At 44.9% G+C, this 22651-nt stretch overlaps 1 protein-coding gene across 1 annotated transcript in view; it reads left to right on the top strand.

Annotated features, from left to right (window-relative positions):
• The window catches only part of LARS2 (leucyl-tRNA synthetase 2, mitochondrial), a 141901-nt gene that overhangs the window by 67810 nt on the left and 51440 nt on the right, over nucleotides 1–22651 (top strand). Inside the window, exons 8-9 of the mRNA XM_065933880.1 lie at nucleotides 15531–15638; nucleotides 16100–16259. Coding sequence (XP_065789952.1) covers nucleotides 15531–15638; nucleotides 16100–16259 — 268 coding nt within the window. The remainder of the gene's footprint in view (nucleotides 1–15530; nucleotides 15639–16099; nucleotides 16260–22651) is intronic.

Below are 22651 nucleotides of genomic sequence, written 5' to 3'. Positions count from 1 at the left end.
TTCAGAGCCTGGTGGAACGAGCGCCTCGGTTCCTGACAGCAGGGTGACGATTGGAAGGCGAGACAAATGGAGAGACGGCTTCCCATTTGGCCTTTCCTGATGGATTTGTGGTTTTGACTTCTGCACTGCCTGCTGTAGCCCCAGAGGCTTCCTCCCCGCAGGTCCTCAGACAAGACGCTGGGACACTGTACGTGGCTCCTCTTTGGCATTAAAATGGACATAATCACGCCCTGAAGATGCTCAGTCAACGCCCACACCTAATTGGTGCTGTTGTTCTCTTAAGTTTCCAGAAGTTACCTGGCAGCTGCTTAAATATGAACCAAGTCTGTGATCACCTCCCGCTTCCTGCCTGCTTGCCCCCGATCTGATCAGCTCCCAGGCTTTTCCTTGCACCATCTTATTGAACATTCACATTATTCTTTGGAGGGTGGCTACCACCTGTCACCCCATTTTACTGATGGGGAAACTGAGGCTCACACTGGTCATAAAATAACAGCACTGGGATTCCAGTCCAGGTGCTTACGTTCTTCACCAGCAGTCTGTACCACTTCTCAGGTAATCTGAATTCATTCTTTCTCTCCCAGATGTTATTGAGTGCCTTGCCTAGGTGCTAAGAATACAGGTGAGAAAAGCTGAGGTCCCTGCTCCTTGGGCTTCGCAGGTGGCTCTGTGGTAAAGAATCTGCCTGCCAGTGCCGGAAACGCGGGTTCAATCCCAGGCTCAGGGAGATGCCCCGGAGAAGGCAAGACAACCCACTCCAGTATTCTTGCCTGAAAAATCCCATTGTCAGAGCAGCCTGGCAGACTGCAGTCCATGGGGTCACAAAGCATCGGGGACGACTGAGCGACTTAGCGCGCACCGCTCTTTGGGCGCTCAGGGTCTAGCATAGGGGACCTTCGCAGACATGAGAGGTCGCAGCCCTTGGGATCACCGTCACACTGCAGGAGAGCTCAGGGGTGCTGAGGAGCCCCCCTGTGCCCAGTGGTCGGAGGAGGTACCGCCAGATGGTGATGAAAGCTGGGACGTGCAGGACGTCTGTACGGGAGTGTTTCGTTGCCTTCCAGACGTGCGGGAAACTTCACACTTCACGTCTTTCCAAGTAGAGCTCCTGCTGGCAAGAAGGAGACGGGCAGCACCGAGCCCTCAGGGAAGCAGGGAGGATGGGCGGGAATAAGCCAGCCCTTCCCTGCCCGCTCTGGGCCTCTCATCTTGGCTTCACACCGCACTTGGGGGTCAAGTAGAGACAGCTTCCCCAGAACCTCCTGGTCTTGTCGGCCCCTGCAAAGAGGGAAACTCGGGTTGGAGTGGTGTGGAGATGAGGGAGGGGAGCAAGGCTATGACAGGAGCTGTCTGTGGGGGGGGGTGGAGGAGGAGGCTGGAGCAGAAAGGCTGCTCCCGAGGAGCAGTGGTACACGGGTCTAGGCCCCTGGTGTCCCTGGCTCCTTAAGAGTCCCCAGTGCTCTGGATTAGAGACCTTCCGGTACCCTTGTTCCGATCCTGAGGCCTGGAGCTCCCCGAGAAAGCATTTGCCCGTCTCCTGGAAAGGGAGCTGTTGCCTGGCTCTCTGCTCCTGCCCTCAGGTCCTCTCCCAGCCCCAGAACAGACTCAGGTCCACAGGTGGTGCCTGGAAATGCCTCCTCGGAAGCATGCGCTGTCACGAGACTTTGCAGAGGGCTTGGTCCGTGGGGTTTGGCCCCTCGGCCCCACCCTGCCGCCCAGAAAGATCCTCGGCCCCGATGTCACCTCCTCTGTGTGCAGCCTGGGCCTTCACATGGTGGGCACGTGCACTGAGGAGGGAAAGTTTCTGAGCAGCCAGAGGAGCTAGTGAGAACCGTTTCACAAGCTGTCAGCTTCTCTGCAGGGCTGTTTTGATAAAAAGCCGCGAGGACACAGGCCAGGGCCAGAGTTAACGACTCTAATGCTGAGGTTTATGTACTGTGAGGGGCAGGGTTAAGCCCAGTGGCTTGAAAGCCATTACCGCGATCACCCCCGTCATGCTCCGTTGTGGCCAGTCAGGGCTGAGAGTGGCCGCTTTCCTCCCTGCTTGTAAGAAACAGTTGACCAGCGCCTGCGCAGCAGGGGCCGTCGAACCCGGACCCCCCCCCTGCACCCGTGCTCAGAGCAGCCTCGGAGCTGGCTTCCTGCCGGAGTGCCCCCGCAGGCCACGGCTTTCACTTGTTTTGGAAACAGCAGACTCTGCTCCCATCCCAGGATCTGGTTTTGACTCCCTGTCTCACAAAGCTAATTAATGGTTAAATTCTGCTCCTTCTTACATAATATCTCATACTTCCTCCTGTTCTCCGTTTCACCTCCTCTCCGGGATCTTTTCTCTCCTACACCATGAGCCGAACCCTGCTCTTCTTCACCTTCCATCCTAGCCTCTCAGCCCTCCTCAGGGTGATCATCCTCTGGTGCCAAGGGGCACAGGGAGGTCCTTCTGGGGGTGAGGATGGGAGCAGACGGGTGGGAGGGGGATAGAGGCAAAGGGAAAGAGAGGGATTTGAGGCTGACTGTGCCCCAGCACTTTGCCGGGGAGCAGGAGGCTGCCTGGGGTGAATCAGGAGACTTGTCACCAACCCCTCCCCACCCACAGCCCCAGCCAAGGGACCAGGCTCCTTAATACCAGCTGGGGCTAACGGCGGACCTGCTGGGAAGCCTCTGTCCGACTCTTAGCAGGCCTTAGGGATCACTTCTGCCTGGAAGAGCTCATCAGAGTTGGTGCAGGGCTGAGTTCCAGCTCCGGATTCAGAAACCACTGTATTTCATGACAAAATAGGCAGATTTCCTCTCTGCTAGACATAGTGTGTGCCTGCTGCCTTGGGAGTGTCCCTCACCATGAGATCAGGTCCAGGGCCACCTCATTTCCTACCCCTGAGTTCTTGCCTGCACTGTGTCCCTCCCATCAGGGATCTACTGAAGACAGCCCTGCCTGCACACCCACTCCTGTGTGAGAATGAACAAGAACTTCTGAAGGGAGGAAACGCAGTCTCCAGCATGGCACACATGCTCTGCAAGCAGGAAGGTTTCCTGTATTATTTTTGTTTCGGAGATAGGAGGAATGATTTGTTGTTGTTGTTGTTTAGTAGCTCATTCATGTCTCACTCTTTGCAGCCCCGTGGACTGCAGCATGCCAGGCTTCCCTGTCCTTTACCATCTGCTAGAGCTTACTCAAACTCATGTCCATTGAGTTGGTGAGGCCGTCTAACCATCTCCTCCTCTGTCATCCTCTACTCCTCCTGCCTTTAGTCTTTCCCAGCATCAGGGTCTTTTCTAATGAGTCGGCTCTTCGTTCCAATCAGGTGGCCAGGTATTGGAGCTTCAGCTTCAACATCAGTCCTTCCAATGAATATTCAGTGTTAATTTCCTTTAGGATTGATTGGTTTGATTTCCATGCAGTCCACGGGACTCTCAAGAGTCTTCTCCAACACCACAATTCGAAAGCATCAGTTCTTCAGTGCTCAGCCTTCTTCATGGTCCAACTCTCACATCCAACGTGACTACTAGAAAAACCATAGCTTTGACTAGACAGACCTTTGGTGACAAAGTAATGTCTCTGCTTTTTAATATGCTGTCTAGGTTTGTCTAGGAATGATTACTAGGGGAAAATGGGACAGATACCTTAATGATGTATTTCTTATTGTATACTGACAATGAAATAAATTATAAATTTGATTAGAAAAAAAAATGAAGACAAAGTAAACATTACATCTTGCTCTTCAACTTCCCTGGGAGCCTTCCTGAACCCCCTGGCCAGGTTCTTTTGGAACATAAAGGTGTCCTTCGTTCTCGAGGTGATAGCTTGGACTCATAGGAAGAGGAAAGACATAGAGTAGCACCTCATTGGGGGCCATCCCTGGAGGGCTAGTGGGTGTCACCAGTGAACCCTTTTAGCTTAGGGAGTCATTGGAATTTTAACACTGGAAGAAAGCCAAGAGAACATTATACAGGCTTTCCCATGTTAGGCCTCGTCTCCCAGGCTTTCTAATCCCGGCCCTGACCTGAAAAACATAAAAGCCGACAAAAACCCCCTCATGCCTGCCTTTACTGCTGCTGGAAATTACAAAATCAATATGATGTCTAAACACAAAGGGATACGGTGTTGCTTCATTTTAGGCAGCTCACATCCTGCCCTCCTCCTGCTCCCCAGGGGTGCTGCTGGCCAGGCTGAGGAGTCCCAGAAAATTACCCCCTGCGCCTGCTTCTCATCTGATACCTGGGGCCCCCAAGCCTGGGAAAGCCAGGACCCAGCTCGAGTGTCCCTGGCCCTGGGCGTGTGCTTGGTCTGCCTGCTCTTGAGCACTGATTCCAGAGAAACCGGGCGTCTCCAACAGCCACAGGCAGAGGGCAGACAGTCAGAGGGCGGGTGTTGTGGGAAGGCAGCTAATGGGAGTTAGGGAATGTTGCAGGAGGTCCAGAGAGGACACAGACGGCCAGATAACAGGAAGTGCAGTGGGCTGAGGTTTGCTGGTCTGTTCCTGATGGAATTGACTTCTTGGCCTCAGAACCGAGCAGTGTCATGTTTTATGTCATTCTCTACTCCTGCCCCCTTTCCTTACCCCAGGGCTTTCTGAACCCAGCTGCCTGGAGAACAGTGAGACCGAACCAGAGGCTGCCACTGCTATGAAGGAAGTGACAGTCATTAGGAGATACCTACATATCCATATTAACGTTGTGCTATTCTGTTTTTCAAAGTAAGCATTTTCTTATAGAAAGGCGCCATTTTCCACAGTAACTTTCCATTTTTCTCTATATTTTGCTTACTATTGCAAGGTAACTGACTCTGAGTGTCAGATTTATTCAAAATAGAGAGATTTAATCCTTTCTAGAGCTATAATACAGAGAAATGACAAGCCACTCCAGTATTCTTGCCTGGAGAATCCCAGGGACAGAGGAGCCTGGTGGGCTGCCGTCTATGGGGTTGCACAGAGTCGGACTGCAACAGCAGCAGCAGAGTTATAATAAGTTGTGAACACTGGTAAAATGCAAAAACTCTGGTTATTTAAAAACAGTATATAAACAGCATAATTTTAAGTATGTGAAAACATATACACAACTACACATACTCATACTGCATTTTATCAGTTCTAACACACGATTGGTTTTAAAGTTTATGCTCCACCTAGAATAAAAAGTGCTATCGATCAAAGACACCATTGATTGTAAGGCCTGTCAGATTTCAGGATTTGTGGGGAAAACATGCATCTCAGAATCAGTGGAAGATGGGATTAATTAGAATGGAAGGAGGTAGAGCAAAGATTAAGAGTGATCTCCCTGGATGCTAAAGTTGATTTGGGGTAATGGTTATCTTCTCTCCATCCTTTTCTGTCTTTTCTAAACTTCCCATAACGCTTATTGTTATTTTGAAAATTGTAAAAATGCAAAGCAGCCTGCTTTGCAATTATAAAAATGCAAAACAGGGTTAGGTCAGCATTGATCTACACCAAATCTCTAGACCTGAGTGTCTTGGAAAAGGATAATCTTATGTTCCTGTAAGTTTTAAGTTAACAGGCAGACTTGCAGAATGTCCCTGAGACATTTGTCCCCATTTTGTTTGTCTTGATCAGACCAATAAAAGCTTTTAGCCTTGCTCCCAAGACTCCCCTTTCCTGGAACAAAACCACCTTTTCAGGCAAAGGTAGCCTCATGCCACAGGTTGGGCTGAGTCCCATATTGTGTTTGCAGGATAGATATTTAATTTCTTCCTCCTCCTGAGGGGTACAGTTGTGTGTGTACTTAGTCACTCAGTGGTGTCCGACTCTTTCTGACCACCCCCTACCCCAGACTGTAGCCCGCCAGACTCCTCTGTCTATGGAATTTTCTAGGCAATACTACTGAAGTGAGTTACCATTTCCTCCTCCAGAGGATCTTCCCAACCCAGAGATCAAACCCGTGTCTCTTGAGTCTCCTGCACTAGCAGGAGGATTCTTTACCACTGAGCCAACCTGGGAAGCCCAGCCTCTCTTCTGTCCTGTGGAGCCAGGGGAAGTGAAGTGATGTGAGCAGCCTCTGGGAATCAGAAGCTGTGTCATGAGACAGGTGGCTTTGTCCTTGAGAGAGTTTGTTCTCTACCGTCTGCACTGTGAGGAGCATAGTGGTGACCTGTAGTCACCATCTCTTAGAAGTCAGTGGAATTTAAATCATTTTGCTATTGGTTAGCAAATAGCAAAAAAGTGGGCTACTTGAGTCAGAGGAGAACAGAAACATAAAGCAAGGCTGCTGCGTGGCCTGAGCCGGTGCATGAATAGGAGGAGATTGGTCAGTCTGGCTGCACCACGGCGTCCTGGTTTCCTTCACCACAGCCTCTCCCACTGAGCGGGCACACAGGACGACCCCTGGCGATGATTCCCAGGGAGCACTTCCTCCTTTCCAGCTGTTCAGAGACTGTGTAATAGCACTTGGTCTCTTCCTCCTTTTCACATGGCTGAGATACACACTGGACATAGACATGGGCTGCTTGATGCCTCTTCCTCTTGCCCCTGCAGTCCCGTGACCCACATCTTGTCGGCAAGTCATACATCATTTTCAGGGTGCCTTCTCTGGTAGCTCAGGGGTAATGAATCTGCCTACAAGTGCAGGAGACCTTGATTCGATCCCGGGTTGGGAAGATCCCCTGGAGAAGGGAATGGCAACCCACTCCAGTATTCTTGCTGGAGAATCCCATGGACAGAGGAGCCTGTAGGGCCTACAGTCCAGGTCAGACACGACTGAGCATCGAACACGTTTACTTTCACATACTTTGCTTAGACCTGATGGTTTCCTTTCTGGGTTAACAGTACCTTCACTGGAATTGAGACCCTTGAATAGCACAACTGTATTTGTAAGTGAATGTTTTTCATTGAGATGCTGTAGCAAATGGATTTTGCTAGAAATGCATATTCCATTTAGGTTGAAGGAGGACCATCAGAGGGAGGTAAACAAGATAAATGTCATACCAGAGCTTTTTAATGTATCATCTTCGTGCATAACTTCATGCCAGAGCCAAAGCAGAAGCGCAAGACTTGAAAACGAAAGAGTTTACTACTCTAGAATGTTCCAGAGGGAACATCTAGATTTTTTAAACATCTTACTGGCTTCAGAATTGATTTTTCCTTATTACAACTCAAATATATCCTGTATCTTTCGAGTAACTGCACTGAAATGATTCCAAAGACAAAGAATAAAGAAATCTTGGTAACAGTATTAAGTTTTAGGAAAAATATAGACAAATTATAATTCAAAAATAATTGCTAGTCAAATCATACTGATTCAGAAGAAGGCTGAGTGTTAAGCTTTTTTAAACTGTCCGTTTTAATTAAATATCATTAAATCCCATTTCAAATCTGTATCTAGGTCTCATGGTTCTGGTTTCTTAACTTTCCCCTTACGGGCTAATAAAGCCACTTGTTTTAAAAGGTCTGTATTTCTCAGTTTTCCTAAACTTTTTGTTGTTGTTGTGTAGTCACTAAATTCTGTCCAACTCTTTGCAATCCCACGCATTATAGCCCTCCATGCTTCTCTGTTCCTGGGATTTTCCAAGCAAGAATACTGGAGTGGGTTGCCATTTCCTTCTCCAGGGGTTCTTCCGAACCCAGGGATCGAACTTGCTTCTTCTGCATTGGCAGGCAGATTCTTTACAGCTGAGCCACCAGGGAAGCCCAACCTTTTTTTTTTTTTAACAAGGTCTTTAAAATGTGTCACATGTTTAAACCATGTCCTCTGGAATTCTTGTTTATGGTTTTAATGTACTTTGTTCTTCATGCTTTAGCTCACATCCTGTCTTCTCTTGGGAAGTATGGATTTACTCCTGGCATTATTTCTGCCTCTTTGAAGGAAAAATCAGACTAGTCATGCTATATCTAATCCTCTTCTTATCCCCAGCATTGTAGTTTTGATCTTCCTCTTTCTTATTCCTGATTCTTTTTTCTTGTGACTAAAGGCTTTTCAGTTGGGTATGTATTTCAGTGCATCTCCTGGTGGTCCATGCCCTTAAACATGGGCTCATACTGGACAGTGCTTTCTCAGCTTTTGAAAGCATCGTCATTCAGGTGCTGTGAAGCAGTAGTGGCTGTCTTTTCAGACTTATCCTAGTGAAATGATTATAAAGCCCCTTGTAAACCATACTGCTTCTACATATAGCATACACAGAAGTACTTCTATATATATGCTAAATAATAACCACAGAGAAACTTTACAATTGGACTTCAGCTGAGTATTAAATACAATAATTATTTGTAAAAATTAAGTGAGGAGCCCATTCACTTTGTTCATTTCTAGGTTTTGCATATGGAAGAAGCTGTCTTTTTTTTTTTTTTTCTTTTAATTTACAGACAGTTGCCTGAAAACTTCTAGTATGATGGTCCCAGAATAGTCAGATTTGGATAGTTCATTATTTGGGGATCTGCTGTTGACTTGATCAAGTGAGCCATTCTTTCATTAATTATATGAAGGGAGATGAATAAATGAATGGTTTCCAAGTTGTGCCCAAGCCTAGCAAGTGGATGGAGAGGGGTTAGAGGAGATAGCAGAGAATCTCCTAATGGTTCAGCCTTCAACTCTTAGATCTTGGGGTCCCTCAGATTTTATATGGAAAAGAATTTCGTAGCACTTTAATGAAGAGTCTCAAAGCCTGCCATTTCCCCAGGTTTTTGGGTTCTGTGAACCAGTAGGGAAAACAAAATGTGTTAGTCTCTCAGTCGTGTCCAACTCTTTGAAGGCCCAGGAACTGTAGCCCGCCAGGCTCCTCTGTCCATGGGATTCTCCAGGCAAGAATACTGGAGTGGGTTGCCATTCCCTTCTGCAGGGGATCTTCCCAACCCAGGGATCAAACCCAGGTCCCCTGCATTGCAGGCAGATTCTTTACCATCTGAGCCACCAAGGAAATTTAGGTTGGCCAGAGTGGGGAGGGGCGGCACTGCGCATTGGCAAATGTAAAGACTTGAGATGAGTACTGTCCCCTGTCACCATAATTGCAAACACCACAGAAAGGATGTACTCTGAATGAACACCCCACACAAACAGGTAGAACCAGCTCTTCGCGTTGGACAACCGTAAATGCTCGGCAGACTGTTCTTGTTGTGGTGGGCATTTGATGGGGCCCAGCCTGAGCTGCGGGGAGCTTGTTGAAGGCTGTTGGCCAGGTGCGTTCTGGAGGTCTGTTCCTCAGAAAATCAGTCTTGAATAATGAGTTTATTTTACAGCAGGGACTAAAAAGGGCTTGCTCAGTTATTCTCCAGAGGGCGGTTTCTTTTCTTTTCTTCTTCTTCATTTCTTTTGATTTTTAAAAATATTCATAGATTTGGTAAGGATTTAAGCAGGCGTACATTTTTCCCTGCCACAATTAGCATATCAAAACATTCACATTTCATTCTATTTGAATCTTTTGTCCTCATCGAGCTGTGAATATTTTAAGCAAAAGCACTTCCATAGGAGGTATTCTAGCCTTGACAGTTCAATCTGGAAGAAGAACACCATGAGAAAGTTTATGGACTTCGGCTCAGTACTGCAGGGGAAGGCAGGGGGCAGGAAGTATGTCAGAAATGGACCCTGTCAGATCCAAACTGTCTGTGGCCTGAAAGGATGGGGTGGGAGATGGAGCCAACCCTCAGATCATGTCACATGAGTTTTATCTGATGGGAAGGACATCAGATCCTGTGAGACCACATGTAGGTTTGCTTGGAAGTTAAATGGAATCTCAGTGATCCTTGGAAAGGAAAAGCCGCGGGTCATGCGGAGTTCATAAAGTCCTAGTTACGTGCTTGCTGACATTTAACATCCCTTAAATACTGCATAAGTTGGAAACTTTTCTAAAATATACAGTTGTGTCTGAAGGCTTTTTAATAGTTTATAAACATTATGTCTTATTATTCTAATATTAATATATAATTAATATATTCAAGATTTCAACACTTTTGCTATAGTGATATCAAGACGGTACAGTTTTAGCTAGCATACATGAAGATGTTGAGGGACTTCCCTGGTGGTCCAGTGGCCAAGGCTCCATGCTTCCAGTGCAGGGGTCCCAGGTTCAATCCCTGGTCAGAGAACTAGATCCCCCTTGCCACTATTAAAATCCCGCATACTGCAAGAAAGACTTGAAGGTGCCATGTGCCACAACTGAGACCCAGCACAGCCAAATAAATAAATATTTCTTTTAAAAAAGAGGTTGAAACTTTTAAAGTCCATTATCAGTTAGGAAGCTTGGTTGAAGCAACCTGAAGTTACTCTGGTTAACTTAAGCCAAAAGAGAATTGATCAGAAGAGGATCAGGTTCCTCACAGCCGGGTGAGAAGCTGGAGACGCAGGCCTGGGCAGGAGTCAGGCAGAACGAGAGCATCGCTGAGATCCCGTCCCAGGAGTGGTCTCTCTAGGTCTGCGCTGCCTCTCGGTTCTGGCGTGGCATTTCAACCGGTTGACCCTGTGCCTCTGGGTATCCCCTCAGTGTTCTGACTGTACTGAGCCCATGATGGGTTACACTGTTTGTTTAACTTCAAGGGGGGAGAAGAGTAGGGTGGGAAGAACACCCCCTTTCTAGCTTCCATAGTTGGTGATGGGGCCCTGCCACTCACCCATCTTGTAATTCCCCTGCCTACCCTCTCCAGAAAGGAGAGACTTCAAATGCTGGGCAGCTTAAACAATACAAGTTCATTGTGCACTTGGGGAGCAAGTTTCTGAGGAAGGTGAATCATAGTTAAATGAGGCTTAAGGAATGAGTTTTTGGCCTCACTCAAGGGAGCTCAGTCATGTTGTGCAGATTGTTAGACCTCTGGGAGCCTCTGGGTCCTCATCTGAAGAAAGGGAGTTTTGATCACAACCCCAGCCCTAAGACTCTGCAACCGGAGCCTTCTTTCCAGGAAAAAGATACAAATATAAATAGGATAATAGAAGCAGGCAGATCTCTAAGAAGTGCCTCTTTTAACTTAGAGAATGATAAGTCGAAAGTATCTGAAACACAGATGCGGGAAAGCTGGATATGAGGACCTCTGCTAGAGAGGAGTCACTGCAGAGTAAGGTGTAGGAAGCGTGTGGACCCAGGAGTCGGCTGCACCTTGCCGCCCGTGCTCTTTCACAGTTCCGCCCTGAACTTGTGGGCTGACTTAGAGGAAATTCCCCAGACTTGTTTTCTCTTCTGTGAGGTGGAGGTAATACTCCTTGACAACACTCCTTGACTGTGGTGAAGATTTAAATGAAGTCCCGTATGTCAAAGTGCCTGCTGCATAGGAAGCAATCTACTAAGGTTATTACTTTCCTCCTGAGAGGCCTGGGGATCTGGTTCTAGAACATAGTCTTGCTCTCTGAGTCTCCCCCTGGAGTGGAGGGAGCTAAACGGGAATTTAATGAGCATTTGCCCGATTCAGGTTCACAGTCCCAGGCTCTAGGCCAGGCCCCTTGTGGGGTTTAAAGAAAAACCGGAGTTTGTACTTGCATACTGAGCTCACAGGCCAGTGTCTCCCTGTATCATACTCTGGGAGCAGCATGAGAGAAGAGTTCTGACCTGTGTAATACCAAACTTAGTAGAAAGTCTTTGTTTTACTTTTACATTTTTATTATAAAATGAAACACAGATAACCATATAAAACAAATATATAGTTTATTGAGTTATTTTAAAGTAGCTGCCCTTGTAGGTCAAGATAATACATCTCGCCGGCACTCTACAAGCACTCTACATGCCTCATCTCAATGTAATTACCCCCCAAGCCCCCGACAGTAGCCACTATCCTGACTTTAAGAATAGTCACATCTTTAAAAAAAAAAAAAAGAATAGTTACATCCTTACCTTTCTCTATAGTTTACCACCTAAATGTGCCTCCCTGGATAATATAGTTTATTCCTACCCTCGTCTTCTAAATTTGACAATGTCTGTTAAGTGTTTTAATCTGTAGGTTTCCCTCTTTATCCCTTTCTCTTTCTTAGAGTTTATCAATTGAAGGACTAGGCCGTTTGGCCCATAGTTTCCTGGGTTTTGCTGATTGAACACTGATCCTGGTGCATTTCCACACATCTCTGTGCCCTCTGTATTTCCTGGCACCTTTTTTATTTTTGTTTTTTGGCTGCACCGTGCAGCATGCAGGATGCTGGATCTTAGCAGTTCCCCATCCGGGGATCGAACTGGGGCCGCTTGTATTGGGAGAATGAATCTTAACCACTGGACCACCAGGAAAGTCCCACCTGGCACTCCTTATTCTCCCAAACACAATGTCTTCTATAAAGGAGCTCAGTGACCATATTGTAATTGAAGTGGATGGGAACATGGAATCTTTGGTACATGATTCACTCATAATTGAGATACCGTATACCATCTTCTAATTTCCAAAGCAGCTGATTTCCTTTGAAAGAATTTCTAGGAAGGCCTTATTTTAGATGAAGTTTACATTGCAGTTCTTACCAACTGACTCATTTTTATCACTCATGCATCTTTAGAATGATATATCAAAGATCAAATCCCAGAAATCCCATTAACCTCTGGGTTATGCAAAAATTAGTTGTTCAGTTTTTCAAGTCTGTGGTATCAGTAACAGAAACTGTGTATTTCTGATATTTGTTTTGTAGCATTCTTATCTTAAACTGTTAAGGCATATGTAGCTCTGCAAATTCATGTTCCCACTTATGTCAGCCAGGAGAGGAAAATATGGAGAAACTATAGTTTATCTGAAAGAGTTTTGGAATAGACTCTTTTAATCACTAAGTGTTCTCCTTAGCTAAATGTGTTCATACGTACCTTCATATATGTGGTACTTTCTAAGGAATTTGTATGCAACTCAATACATATAAACTACATGTGGAATATAATTTAACGTTTCTTCAGTGAGTCACAATCTTATACTGCCTTACAACCATCACTATGGGTGATTTTTAAAACATGATTTATTATTTTATTTGTTGACTGTGGTGGGTTTTTGTTGCTTCACACAGGCTTTCTCTACTTGTGGCAAGCTAGGGGCACTCTTCGACTGGGTCCAGAAGATTGAGATGATAAAATACAGGTTACTGTGTGTTTTGCTAGAAAATATTACCCAGAATATTCTCACAAATCCTAGTTATTACCACCTTCCATTCATTCTGTTAACATATTATCCTAGCCTCTGGCTAAGCACGAAGTTTAGTTGCATTTTATGAGTACTCAACAATAGAGAAGAAAATAATATTTCTACATACAGTTCACTGTTAAAAAGGTATTAAAATATCCCATTGAAGAAACAGTAGAAAATAAAATTGAGGTTAGGGACTCTGGCAATCCTGCTTTTTCGTATGCCCAAACTCTGGGAGTTGGTGATGGACAGGGAGGCCTGGCGTGCTGGGTCCATGGGGTCACAAAGAGTCAGACACGACTGAGTGACTGAACTGAACTGAACTGAAGCCTCCAGTGCCTGGGTGAGGTCCTTTAGGGGTGAAGAATTAATACATTCTGGGGACTAAACTAATGAATGAATACATCTCTGGTCAGCCTGTAGGTGTCTTTATGCCTCAAAATAAATTTCTGAATCCTGAAGCTTGCAGACTCTCCCAAATAAATGAGAATGGATGGATAGATAGATGACAAATACAGGAAATGCTCTGTGTTGTTTATCACAAGATTGAGTCAGAATCTCCACACTGTAGGTGAAAGAATGCAGTTAGTAAGTCTGGGAGGATCACAACAAACTGGGAAATTCTTCAAGAGATGGGAATATCAGACCACCTTACCCACCTTCTGAGAAACCTGTATGCAGGTCAAGAAGCACCAGTTAGAACTGGACATGGAACAATGGACTGGTTCCAGATTGGGAAAGGAGTATGTCAAGGGTGTATATTGTCATCCTGCTTATTTAACTTATATGTAGAATATATCATGCAAAATGCCAGTTTGGATTAAGCACAAGATGGAATCAAGATTACCGGGAGAAATACCAATCACCTCAGATATGCATATGATACCACCCTAATGGCAGAAAGCAAAGAGCCTCTTGATGAAGATGAAAGAGGAGAGTGAAAAAGTTAGCTTAAAACTCAGCATCCAAAAAATGAAGATCATGGTATCTGGTTCCATCATGCCATGGCAAATAGATAGGTGGGAAATGGAAGCAATGACAGACTTATTTTCTGGGGATTCCAAAATTACTGCAGATAGTGACTGCAGCTATGAAGTTAAAAGACACTTGCTCCTTGGAAGAAAAGCTGTGACAAACCTAGACAGCATATTAAAAAACAGAGACATCACTTTGCTGACAAAGTCCATCTAGTCAAAGCTATGGTTTTTCCAGTAGTCATGTACAGATGTGAGAGTTGGACCATGAATAAGGCTGAACACTGAAGAATTGATGCTTTCAAACTGTGGTGAAGAGTCTTGAGAGTCCCTTGGACAGCAAAGAAATCAAACAAGTCAATCCTAAAGGAAAGCAACTGAATATTCTTTGAAAGGACCAATGCTGAAGCTGAAGCTCCAGTACTTTGGCCACCTGATGGGAAGAGCTGACTCACTGGAAAAGGCCCAGATGCTGGGAAAGATTGAGGGCAGGAGGAGAAGGGGACGACAGAGGATGAGATGGTTGGATGGCATCATCAACTCAATGATCTTGAGTTTGAGCAAACTCTGGGAGATAATGAAGGACGGGGAAGCCTGGGGTGGCAAAGAATCCGACACGACTTAGAGACTGAACCACCGGTCTGGGTTTTAGTCCTGGCTCGTCTTTTCCTGTAGGTGGCGCTAGTGGTAAAGAACCCTGCCTGCCAATGGAAGAGATGTGGGTTCCATGCCTGGATTGGGAAGGTCCCCCGGGTGAAGGCGTGGCAACCCACTGCAGTATTCCTGCCTGGAGAATCCCCACAGACGGAGGAGCCTGGCACGCTTCATTTCGTGAGATCGCAAAGAATCAGACACGACTGAGTGACTTAGTACACATACACACACACAGATTAAAATTAGACAGATATAAATGAAAATAAAATGTGTGCCTCTCATAGCAAATGTTACACAAATCAATGTGATGATTTCTGTTTTACTAATTTTTATTTTTACAACAGATTTATAATGTTCTATATATTCTACAGCTGAGCTATAGAATAGCCATGGCTTATCTTAGAGTTTAAAAATTCATAAGCGTGTACTTCTTTTGTTTAGGTTCTAGACTGAGGAGAAGAATGCCCCAACCACATCCATCAGAGACAAGCATGTTGTTGTTCAGTTGTTAAGTGGTGTTTGACTCTTTGCTACCCCATGGACTGCAACACGCCAGGCTTCCCTGTCCTTTACTATCTCCCGGAGTTTGCTCAAATTCATGTCCATAAAGTTGGTGATGCCATCCGACCATCTCATCCTCTTCTTGTTAATTTTCTTCTTTCTCTGAAACTTTGGCTCACTGAGAATAGAGAAGTGGGTGAAGCCCATCTCATTAAGTTGAGTCATGTTGGGCCCATCTGTATAACCTTTGCTGGGCCCCTCTGGTTGACCAGTGAAGGAGAAAAGGACACTGAGCCTCAGTGTCCCTGGTTCTCCCACCTTAGCGAGCCCCCAGTCACTTGCTTTGTCTTAAGCAGTCTGTAGTTTCTACTTCTCCATTCTCCTTTCATTCCTACAGGCCATGCAGGACGCGCTGGCAGATCTTCCGGAATGGTATGGGATAAAAGGCATGCAGGCCCACTGGATTGGGGACTGTGTGGGCTGCCATCTGGACTTCACGTTAAAGGTGATTGAGCAGGAGCATCTGCAGCAGTTCATGCTCACAAACCCCCTTTTGCCCCTTTAGACCTCTTTTTAGAAAAGTAGGTGCCTGTATTCATCACATAAATCCTGGAGGAAAGTATAGCACCTTTCCCAGGACAAATAACATTGATAGTTGTTATTGATTCTTGGGCAGAGGAGCCAGGGACTGGGGAAGGCCTCTTTCTGGGCATGCTTTGACATCCTTTGATGGGGACCCCCAAGTAGGCCTGGGGGAGGCTCTGGGGAGGCCTCCTGAGAGAGGAACTGTGGCCCTCTTCTCTCTCCCCCTGTCTGCCCCTGCCTGGGACCATCTCAGGCCCCCACGTGCCTGCTGCTGTCCCCGCTGCCTGGGATTGAGGAGGGGTGGGAACAGGGGATGTGGGTTGGGGAGCACAGCAGCCCAGAGCGGGGACTGAGAAATGAAATGACTCTGCCTCTTGTCAGGTTGATGGGCAAGTCACAGGAGAAAAGCTGAGCGCCTACACAGCCACCCCCGAGGCCGTTTATGGCGCCTCCCACGTGGCCATCTCCCCCAGCCACAGGCTCTTGCACGGGCACAGCTCTCTGAAGGGAACCTTTCGGAAGGCCCTCGTCCCTGGCCAAGGTGAGTCGGCAAGTTAAGGTTAAGACGGGGGCGTCATGCCTTACATTTCACAGAGTTCACAGTCCTTTCACATATGTCATCCCGTGTGATCTGTTCCTCTCCTTGGCCTGACTTTATGTGTCGATTTTAAAGAGTGAGGATCAGAAAGAGCCTTGAAAATAAGTTACTTTGAGTCAGTAGCTTCTCCGCTTCTTAAGTTTTTGTTTGAAAGTTCAACTCTTTCCCTTTAAATATAATCTAGATTCAAAGCTCTTTTCTGATAAGAATAGAATCTTGTGCTTAATTTATAGTCTCATCATCAAGTAAAACTATACTGACAAGGACAGGAAGGAAGCCAGTGAGAAACAGAGGAAACATTTCAATAACTTAATTTTAGTGTTTCTTAAGAATTCACAGAGTGATCTGAGCAGACCAGCAGTCTGGTCTTTAATGAATGAATCAAGCTGACCTCGAATTGGCATAGCAAGTGTTGATCAGTGAGGATGAGAAGTGCCTCTGCATTAGTCTGAAGTCCAGGGTTGCAAGTCACAGAGTCCACCTCTGGATAACCCAGAGGAAAGGGGGAACATACTGGAAAGCTGTGGGGAAGAACCAGTCTGGAAGAGGACTTGGACTAGTCAGCCACATGGTTTGGGGCAGCAAGAACGAATAATGTCTTAATACCTCTGACTAAGGGAATCTGCTGTCACCTTGCCATCAACACTTGGGGCACTTGGTTTGAGATTCGTCCTGCAGAGAAATGTGTCTGATTGGTACAGCTGGGGACCCTAGCCTCTGTTGGCTGAAGGAAGGCCAGGTACCTTATTCCTTGATAGCCCCCCAGGACTGTCATCTCTGAGGAAGGGATAGCTCTGTAAAACCCAGGCTCTTACCAGAGGAAGGGGTATGAATCCTGGGCAGGCAAAAGGAACTGCCCTGTAAATTAGAAGTAGGTCTCAAGAGAAATGTAAATATTTCTGTAAAAATCACAGCCCACTTCACTTTTCATAGACTATAAACTTCAACCCAAGGCACATAGTCTGAATTATTGCAGGTCTGTTTAAGTTACTAGATTAATAAACATTTTTGAATGGTAATATAGTTTTGTGTGTTTTTTTTAATTTTAAATAATTGCTATGCGTAAAATAGCCAGAAGGAAGGACTCCCTGATCAGATTGGAAAGATAAACAGTGTTGTCCCAGCTTCTCTCTGCTTAAGACTTCTAATTCTTAACAACAGTAATACTCAGATCAGTTAATACTGAGAGCTGGCTGTGTGCTGAGCACTCGGGGACGGGTAGGTGGCCACTCACAGTCTTGCCTCCTGGGAGGTTGCAGCAGAGGAGACCCAGATGCATACGTAATTCACTGGCACAGGACAGATATCACTTGGTTTCATCTCTTTGATCGTTCTATATTGAAATAAAGAAAAGACTCTTTTAAGATTTCAGTGTGTGCTTCTGAAGTCCAGTATAACTCTGTTTTATTTTCCATTTATTCAAAAGAAAAATTGGATTCTTTTCAATGGTTTAAAGGGAAAACTCATCATTTTTACTGTCATAAGCATTTTGAGATTTCTTGAGAGCTGTGACAGTGGAATAATATCTAAAATTGAAAAACTAAAAAATGTGAATCTGACCTTAGATTCCCCCTCCATGCTTAAGTTGGGGACATAAATTAAAATTAAGTAATAGCAGTAGGGGATTAACTAGCTAATAAGTTATAAAAGATAGAGTTCCTGCCATGAAAGATACTATATGAACCCAGAACATTTACACATGTAAGAAATTAAGAGGTGATTTTAGCATGTGCAAGTTTTCACGGTCATGTGGGTACCAGCACATCTGACTTGGCCTGGTTGATTTCCTTTTGGCGCTGAATGGCTTATTTGCTTGGTTCTCCCCTCTTTAGTAATTTCTGAACTAAATCCAAATGGAATGCTCTACTTGGCTCTAAATTTTCCAATTCTAATTTTCAGAATGGAGATATTCTTTTTGCAGATGCCAGTTTATTCAAAGTCTCTAGATTAATTTGCATGTCAGACCTCTGGATATTGACCTGTGGCCTCAGTCATTTATGGCGAGTACAGTGCTCGAGTGTAACGCAGTTTTCCCAAAGGTGAATTAGAACTACTGCATGGATATGGATTTATGCCTCCTCTGGCCTCTGAGGTCACATTTTAAACCTGAGCATCTTATCACTAGTGTCGTTTGCCATTGCCAACTGGCTCTGTTCAGACAGGCGCCTTGGTTTTCCCTCAAATATCTGGTTTTCAGGATAAATAAATATTTAAGCAGTGACCCCTGCAAGTCATGGTAGCACCAGTTGTGATTGAATTTGTCACTTGCATGAGCTTAAATTCTCACACTCGCGTTCCTACAGTTGCTGAGTTGGCATCTGCATACGGGCTCCTAAGTTCGCACAAGATGACCAAGGTTCTGATCCCAGATCCATCCTGTAACCAAAGGAAGTTGAGTTTTCTCAGCAGCACAGGTGATGGGCTGCCAGGCAAGGTGGTGTACAGACGGAGCCCCGAGGGGCTCTGAGGAGGAGTGTGGACAGGGTGGTGTTTGAGCGTTAGAGGGGAGGCAGGAGAGCCGGCTCCCCCAGTAGTGAGGTGGGAAGTGGTGAAGACCCTGAAACAGTGGCCATCAGGATGGAGGGGTGAGGACAGCTCTCAGAATCATTTTTTTAGAAGGCTCCTCGGACATCTCCCTGATTTTTGGCCTGGCTGACTATGTTGCTCATGTTTTTTGGGTTTTTTTGCCCAGCATCCTCTTTTTGCCCAACATCCTGTAATTGGCACAGATTGCTTTAAGAGAGCGACAAGTAACGTCCCTCTCTGTACAGATCCTGAAACTGAGTGTATTTCCATAATCATTGACATCGTCTCCTCTTCTCAGTTGGCTACCTCTGACTTAAGTCGTGTTACGTAAGCTGTGACTTGATAGGAACTAGAAACCATAGAAAGCATCAATGGGGGAAATATTGTCAGAGTTCTAGACGCTGTTCTGTTTTGTCCTGGAGTCTTTTTCTTACACTCCTGATATTAAAATATGCAAACCCTGGGGCTTTGGAACCATGCATTTCAGCTCTGAGCCACCGATGGTCTACACAATGCATTTTTTGCCAAAAAGGTAAATGAGGTCTCCGTAATGAGTGGCTTAGGAACCCTGTCTTTGTTGACACATTAGAGAGAGGCCCCAAAGCTTCGAATAATTATGGCTCCCTACTGCCTTGCCCTGTCTCCCTAGAATCGGCGTGGGGTGGGACAAGGGGCCAGGAACAGAATCCTGTGGGTAATAGTTTGTCCCTACCAGCATCCTTTCAGTTCAGCAGGTGTTGGTGGATGCTGTGCGGAGGAAGGCTTCTGTGCCCAGGTAGCCTGGTATAAGGCAGATATAAATAGGTTTCTTTGCTTCCAGACTTGTCCTTGTCTGTGCTGACGTGCACTGTGATTGTCACAGGGGAACGTCAGGCGACTCTCCTCACACTTGCTTGACCGGGGGCCCTGTTTCCGCAGAGATCCGGGGACCTAGTTGCAGGCAACACCGCTCTGCTAAGCACTGAACAAAAATCCCTGGTCTGTTTTTCCAGGGGCATGAGAGACCTGCCTTGTTTGCCGTGGGGGCCCTGAGAGAGAGGGCAGCTTCTTGCCTAGAGTGTTTCCTTTGTAATTACTGACTGTTAAGTTAGTAACCCTTTGTGTTTCCTGAGGCCCTTAGTGGTGATTTAACCCCTGTGTGAACTGCTTGAGTCACTTGGGATTTCCTCCTGGCTTCCTGCTTCACATTGCTGGCACATGGCTCAGAAGAAATGTAGAGAATGCCAATCCTGACCAAGAACTTCAGATCTTAATTTTCGTTCTTTCTGAGAAATAGATTGTGACTGCGTAGAGCAGGCACGTTGCTGTAGGTCATTCATTACCAATCTGCTCATATGTAAATTCAAATATTAACTTTTTTCTAATTGAAAAACAGTCACAATAGACTTTTAGTGGGAAAATGAAAAATATCCAACCCTTTAATCCATACTCTACTTTTTTCCTTATTTTTCTGATAATGACTTTATTGATCTATATTTCACATACCATAAAATTCATCTATTTAAAGTGTACAATTCAGTGGTTTTTCTGTATCTCCACAGAGTTGTACAACCCTCACCACTATCAATTTTAGGACTTTTTCATCACCGCCCCCACACAGAAATCCCATACCCTTTAGCACTCATGCTCAATACCTCCTATTTCCCCAGCCCCAGGAAACCACTAATCTACTTTCTTTCTCCATGTCCTTGCCTGTTCTGGAAAACAGGTTTCATATGAATTTCATATGAATGAATGGACTCACATGGTATCTGTTCTTTTGTGACTGGTTTCTTTCACTTAGTGTTAATGTTTTCAAGGATACAGTGTTGTAGCATGTGTCAGTACTTCACTCCTTTTATTTCAGAATAATACTTCATTATATATACCACGTTTTATTTATCCTTTCATCAGTTGATAGACATTTTGGTTCCCACTCTCTAGCTAGCTGCTATGTACCCTTGGTACAGATTCTTGTGCGGATATATGCTTTTATTTCTTCATGTATGTATCTAAGAATTGAGTTGTTGGGTCTTATGTTAATAGTAACTCTATATTTCACTGGTTGAGGAACTGTCAGACTTTCTCGAGGCAGGTGCTCTATTTTACATCTCCAGAAGCAGTGCAAAGGGATCCAGTACTCCACATCTTTGCCAGCACTTGTCACTGTCTTTTTTGTTGTGGTCATGCTGATGGGTGTGAAGCAATATCTCTCTGTGGCTTCGATTTGCATTTATCTGATGACTAACGGTGTTGATCATCTTTTCATGTCCTTATTGGCCATTTACATATCTTCTGTAGAGGATTATCTATTTAGAGCATCTGCTCAATTTTTAATTGAGTTGTCTTTTTATTCTTTACTTTTGATAGTTCTTTATACTAGATACAAGTTTCTCATCAAGTATATGATTTACCTAAATGTTCTCCAGTTCTGTGAGTATTCTTTTCTCTTCTTGGTGTCCTTTGAAGCTTAAAAGTTTTAAATTTTGTTGAAGTCCAATTTATCTACTAATACTGTTTCTTCTGTTGTTTTTGCTTTTGATGTCATATCTAAGACACCATTTCCTAGTCAAAGATCGTGAAGGTTTACATCTGTGTTTTCTTCTAAGACTTTTGTAGTTTTAGATCTTATATTTAGGTTTTTAATCTATTTTTAAATTACGTTTAATTTATTCTTTTGCATGTGGTCATACATCTCTTAAATTCATGTTCCCACACACACTCATCCTAAAAATCAGACTGCTCCTGTCTTTTTCTTTTTTCATTTTTTACTTACTATGATATCAGAAAATATTTCTTAGTTTTTAGGCAGACTTGTCTTTAATCCATGCATAATATTCTATCAACTCAATGTACCATAATATTCTAAATCTTCCCTATCGTGTTGAATATTTGGCTTTTTTCGTGTTTGGGCTATTAGGGAGTTCTTTGTAGAATTACTTCCTTAGAAAACAGCTCCCCCCCTCAAAAAAAACAAAGAAAGAAAACATCCCCAAGAGTGTGATTTTTTTGGTCAAAGTTTATGAACCCTTTTTTGTTTCTTTTTGCATGTTGCTTTTATTGGTTTCTGAAAGGACTATATCAGTTGAGAGCGTCTTACCCAAATGACATACAAATTTCAGTGCAACTTCACAGTGATGGTACCCTTCTAATTTTATTTTATTTTTCTATCTTTTGGCTGTGCTGGGTCTTCAGTGCTACGTCAGCTCTTTTCTGGTTGCGGTGGCTTGTCTTGTTGCTGAGCCAGGACTCTCAGTAGTTGTGGCCCGAGGGCTCAGTACTTACGGCTGAGGGCTCTAGGGCACAGGCTCAGTAGTTGGGGCCCGAGGGCTTAGTTGCTCCGCAGCAGGTGGATCTTCTCAGACCAGGGATTGAACCTGCACCTCCTGTATTGTCAGGCAAATTCTTAACCACCAGGGAAAGCCTTGATGGTACCCTTCTAAAAGTTTTCCCAACTTAGCAAGTAAAAAGTAATACTTCAAGGTCACTTGCCATCTCTCTTTATAAAAATTACTTTGTGTTTTTAAAAATCTAAGTAACATGTGTATATTACATGAAGTTTCAGAGGGTACTAACAACGACAATGACTGTAGCCTCCTCACCCAACCTCTTTTAATAATTTGGGGAACATGTTACCTAAGATGTAAGTTTGGTGGCTTGACAGAGTCCTAGAAAACTAGTGAGTCCAAAGAAGTTTATTTCTCGCACACGTGACGCACGGAGTGGGTATGACAAATCTGCTCCATGAGGCGGTCAGGCCGAGGCGCTTTCTTTTGCCCTGCTCGGCCCCTCTCGGATGTCGCCCTCATCTGAGCATTCTCAGTTGCTCT

Source organism: Muntiacus reevesi, chromosome 4, assembly GCF_963930625.1.
Source record: "Muntiacus reevesi chromosome 4, mMunRee1.1, whole genome shotgun sequence".
Lineage (NCBI taxonomy): Eukaryota > Metazoa > Chordata > Mammalia > Artiodactyla > Cervidae > Muntiacus > Muntiacus reevesi.
Note: the sequence above shows the minus strand (reverse complement) of the source record. Positions and strands in the feature narration are given on the sequence as shown.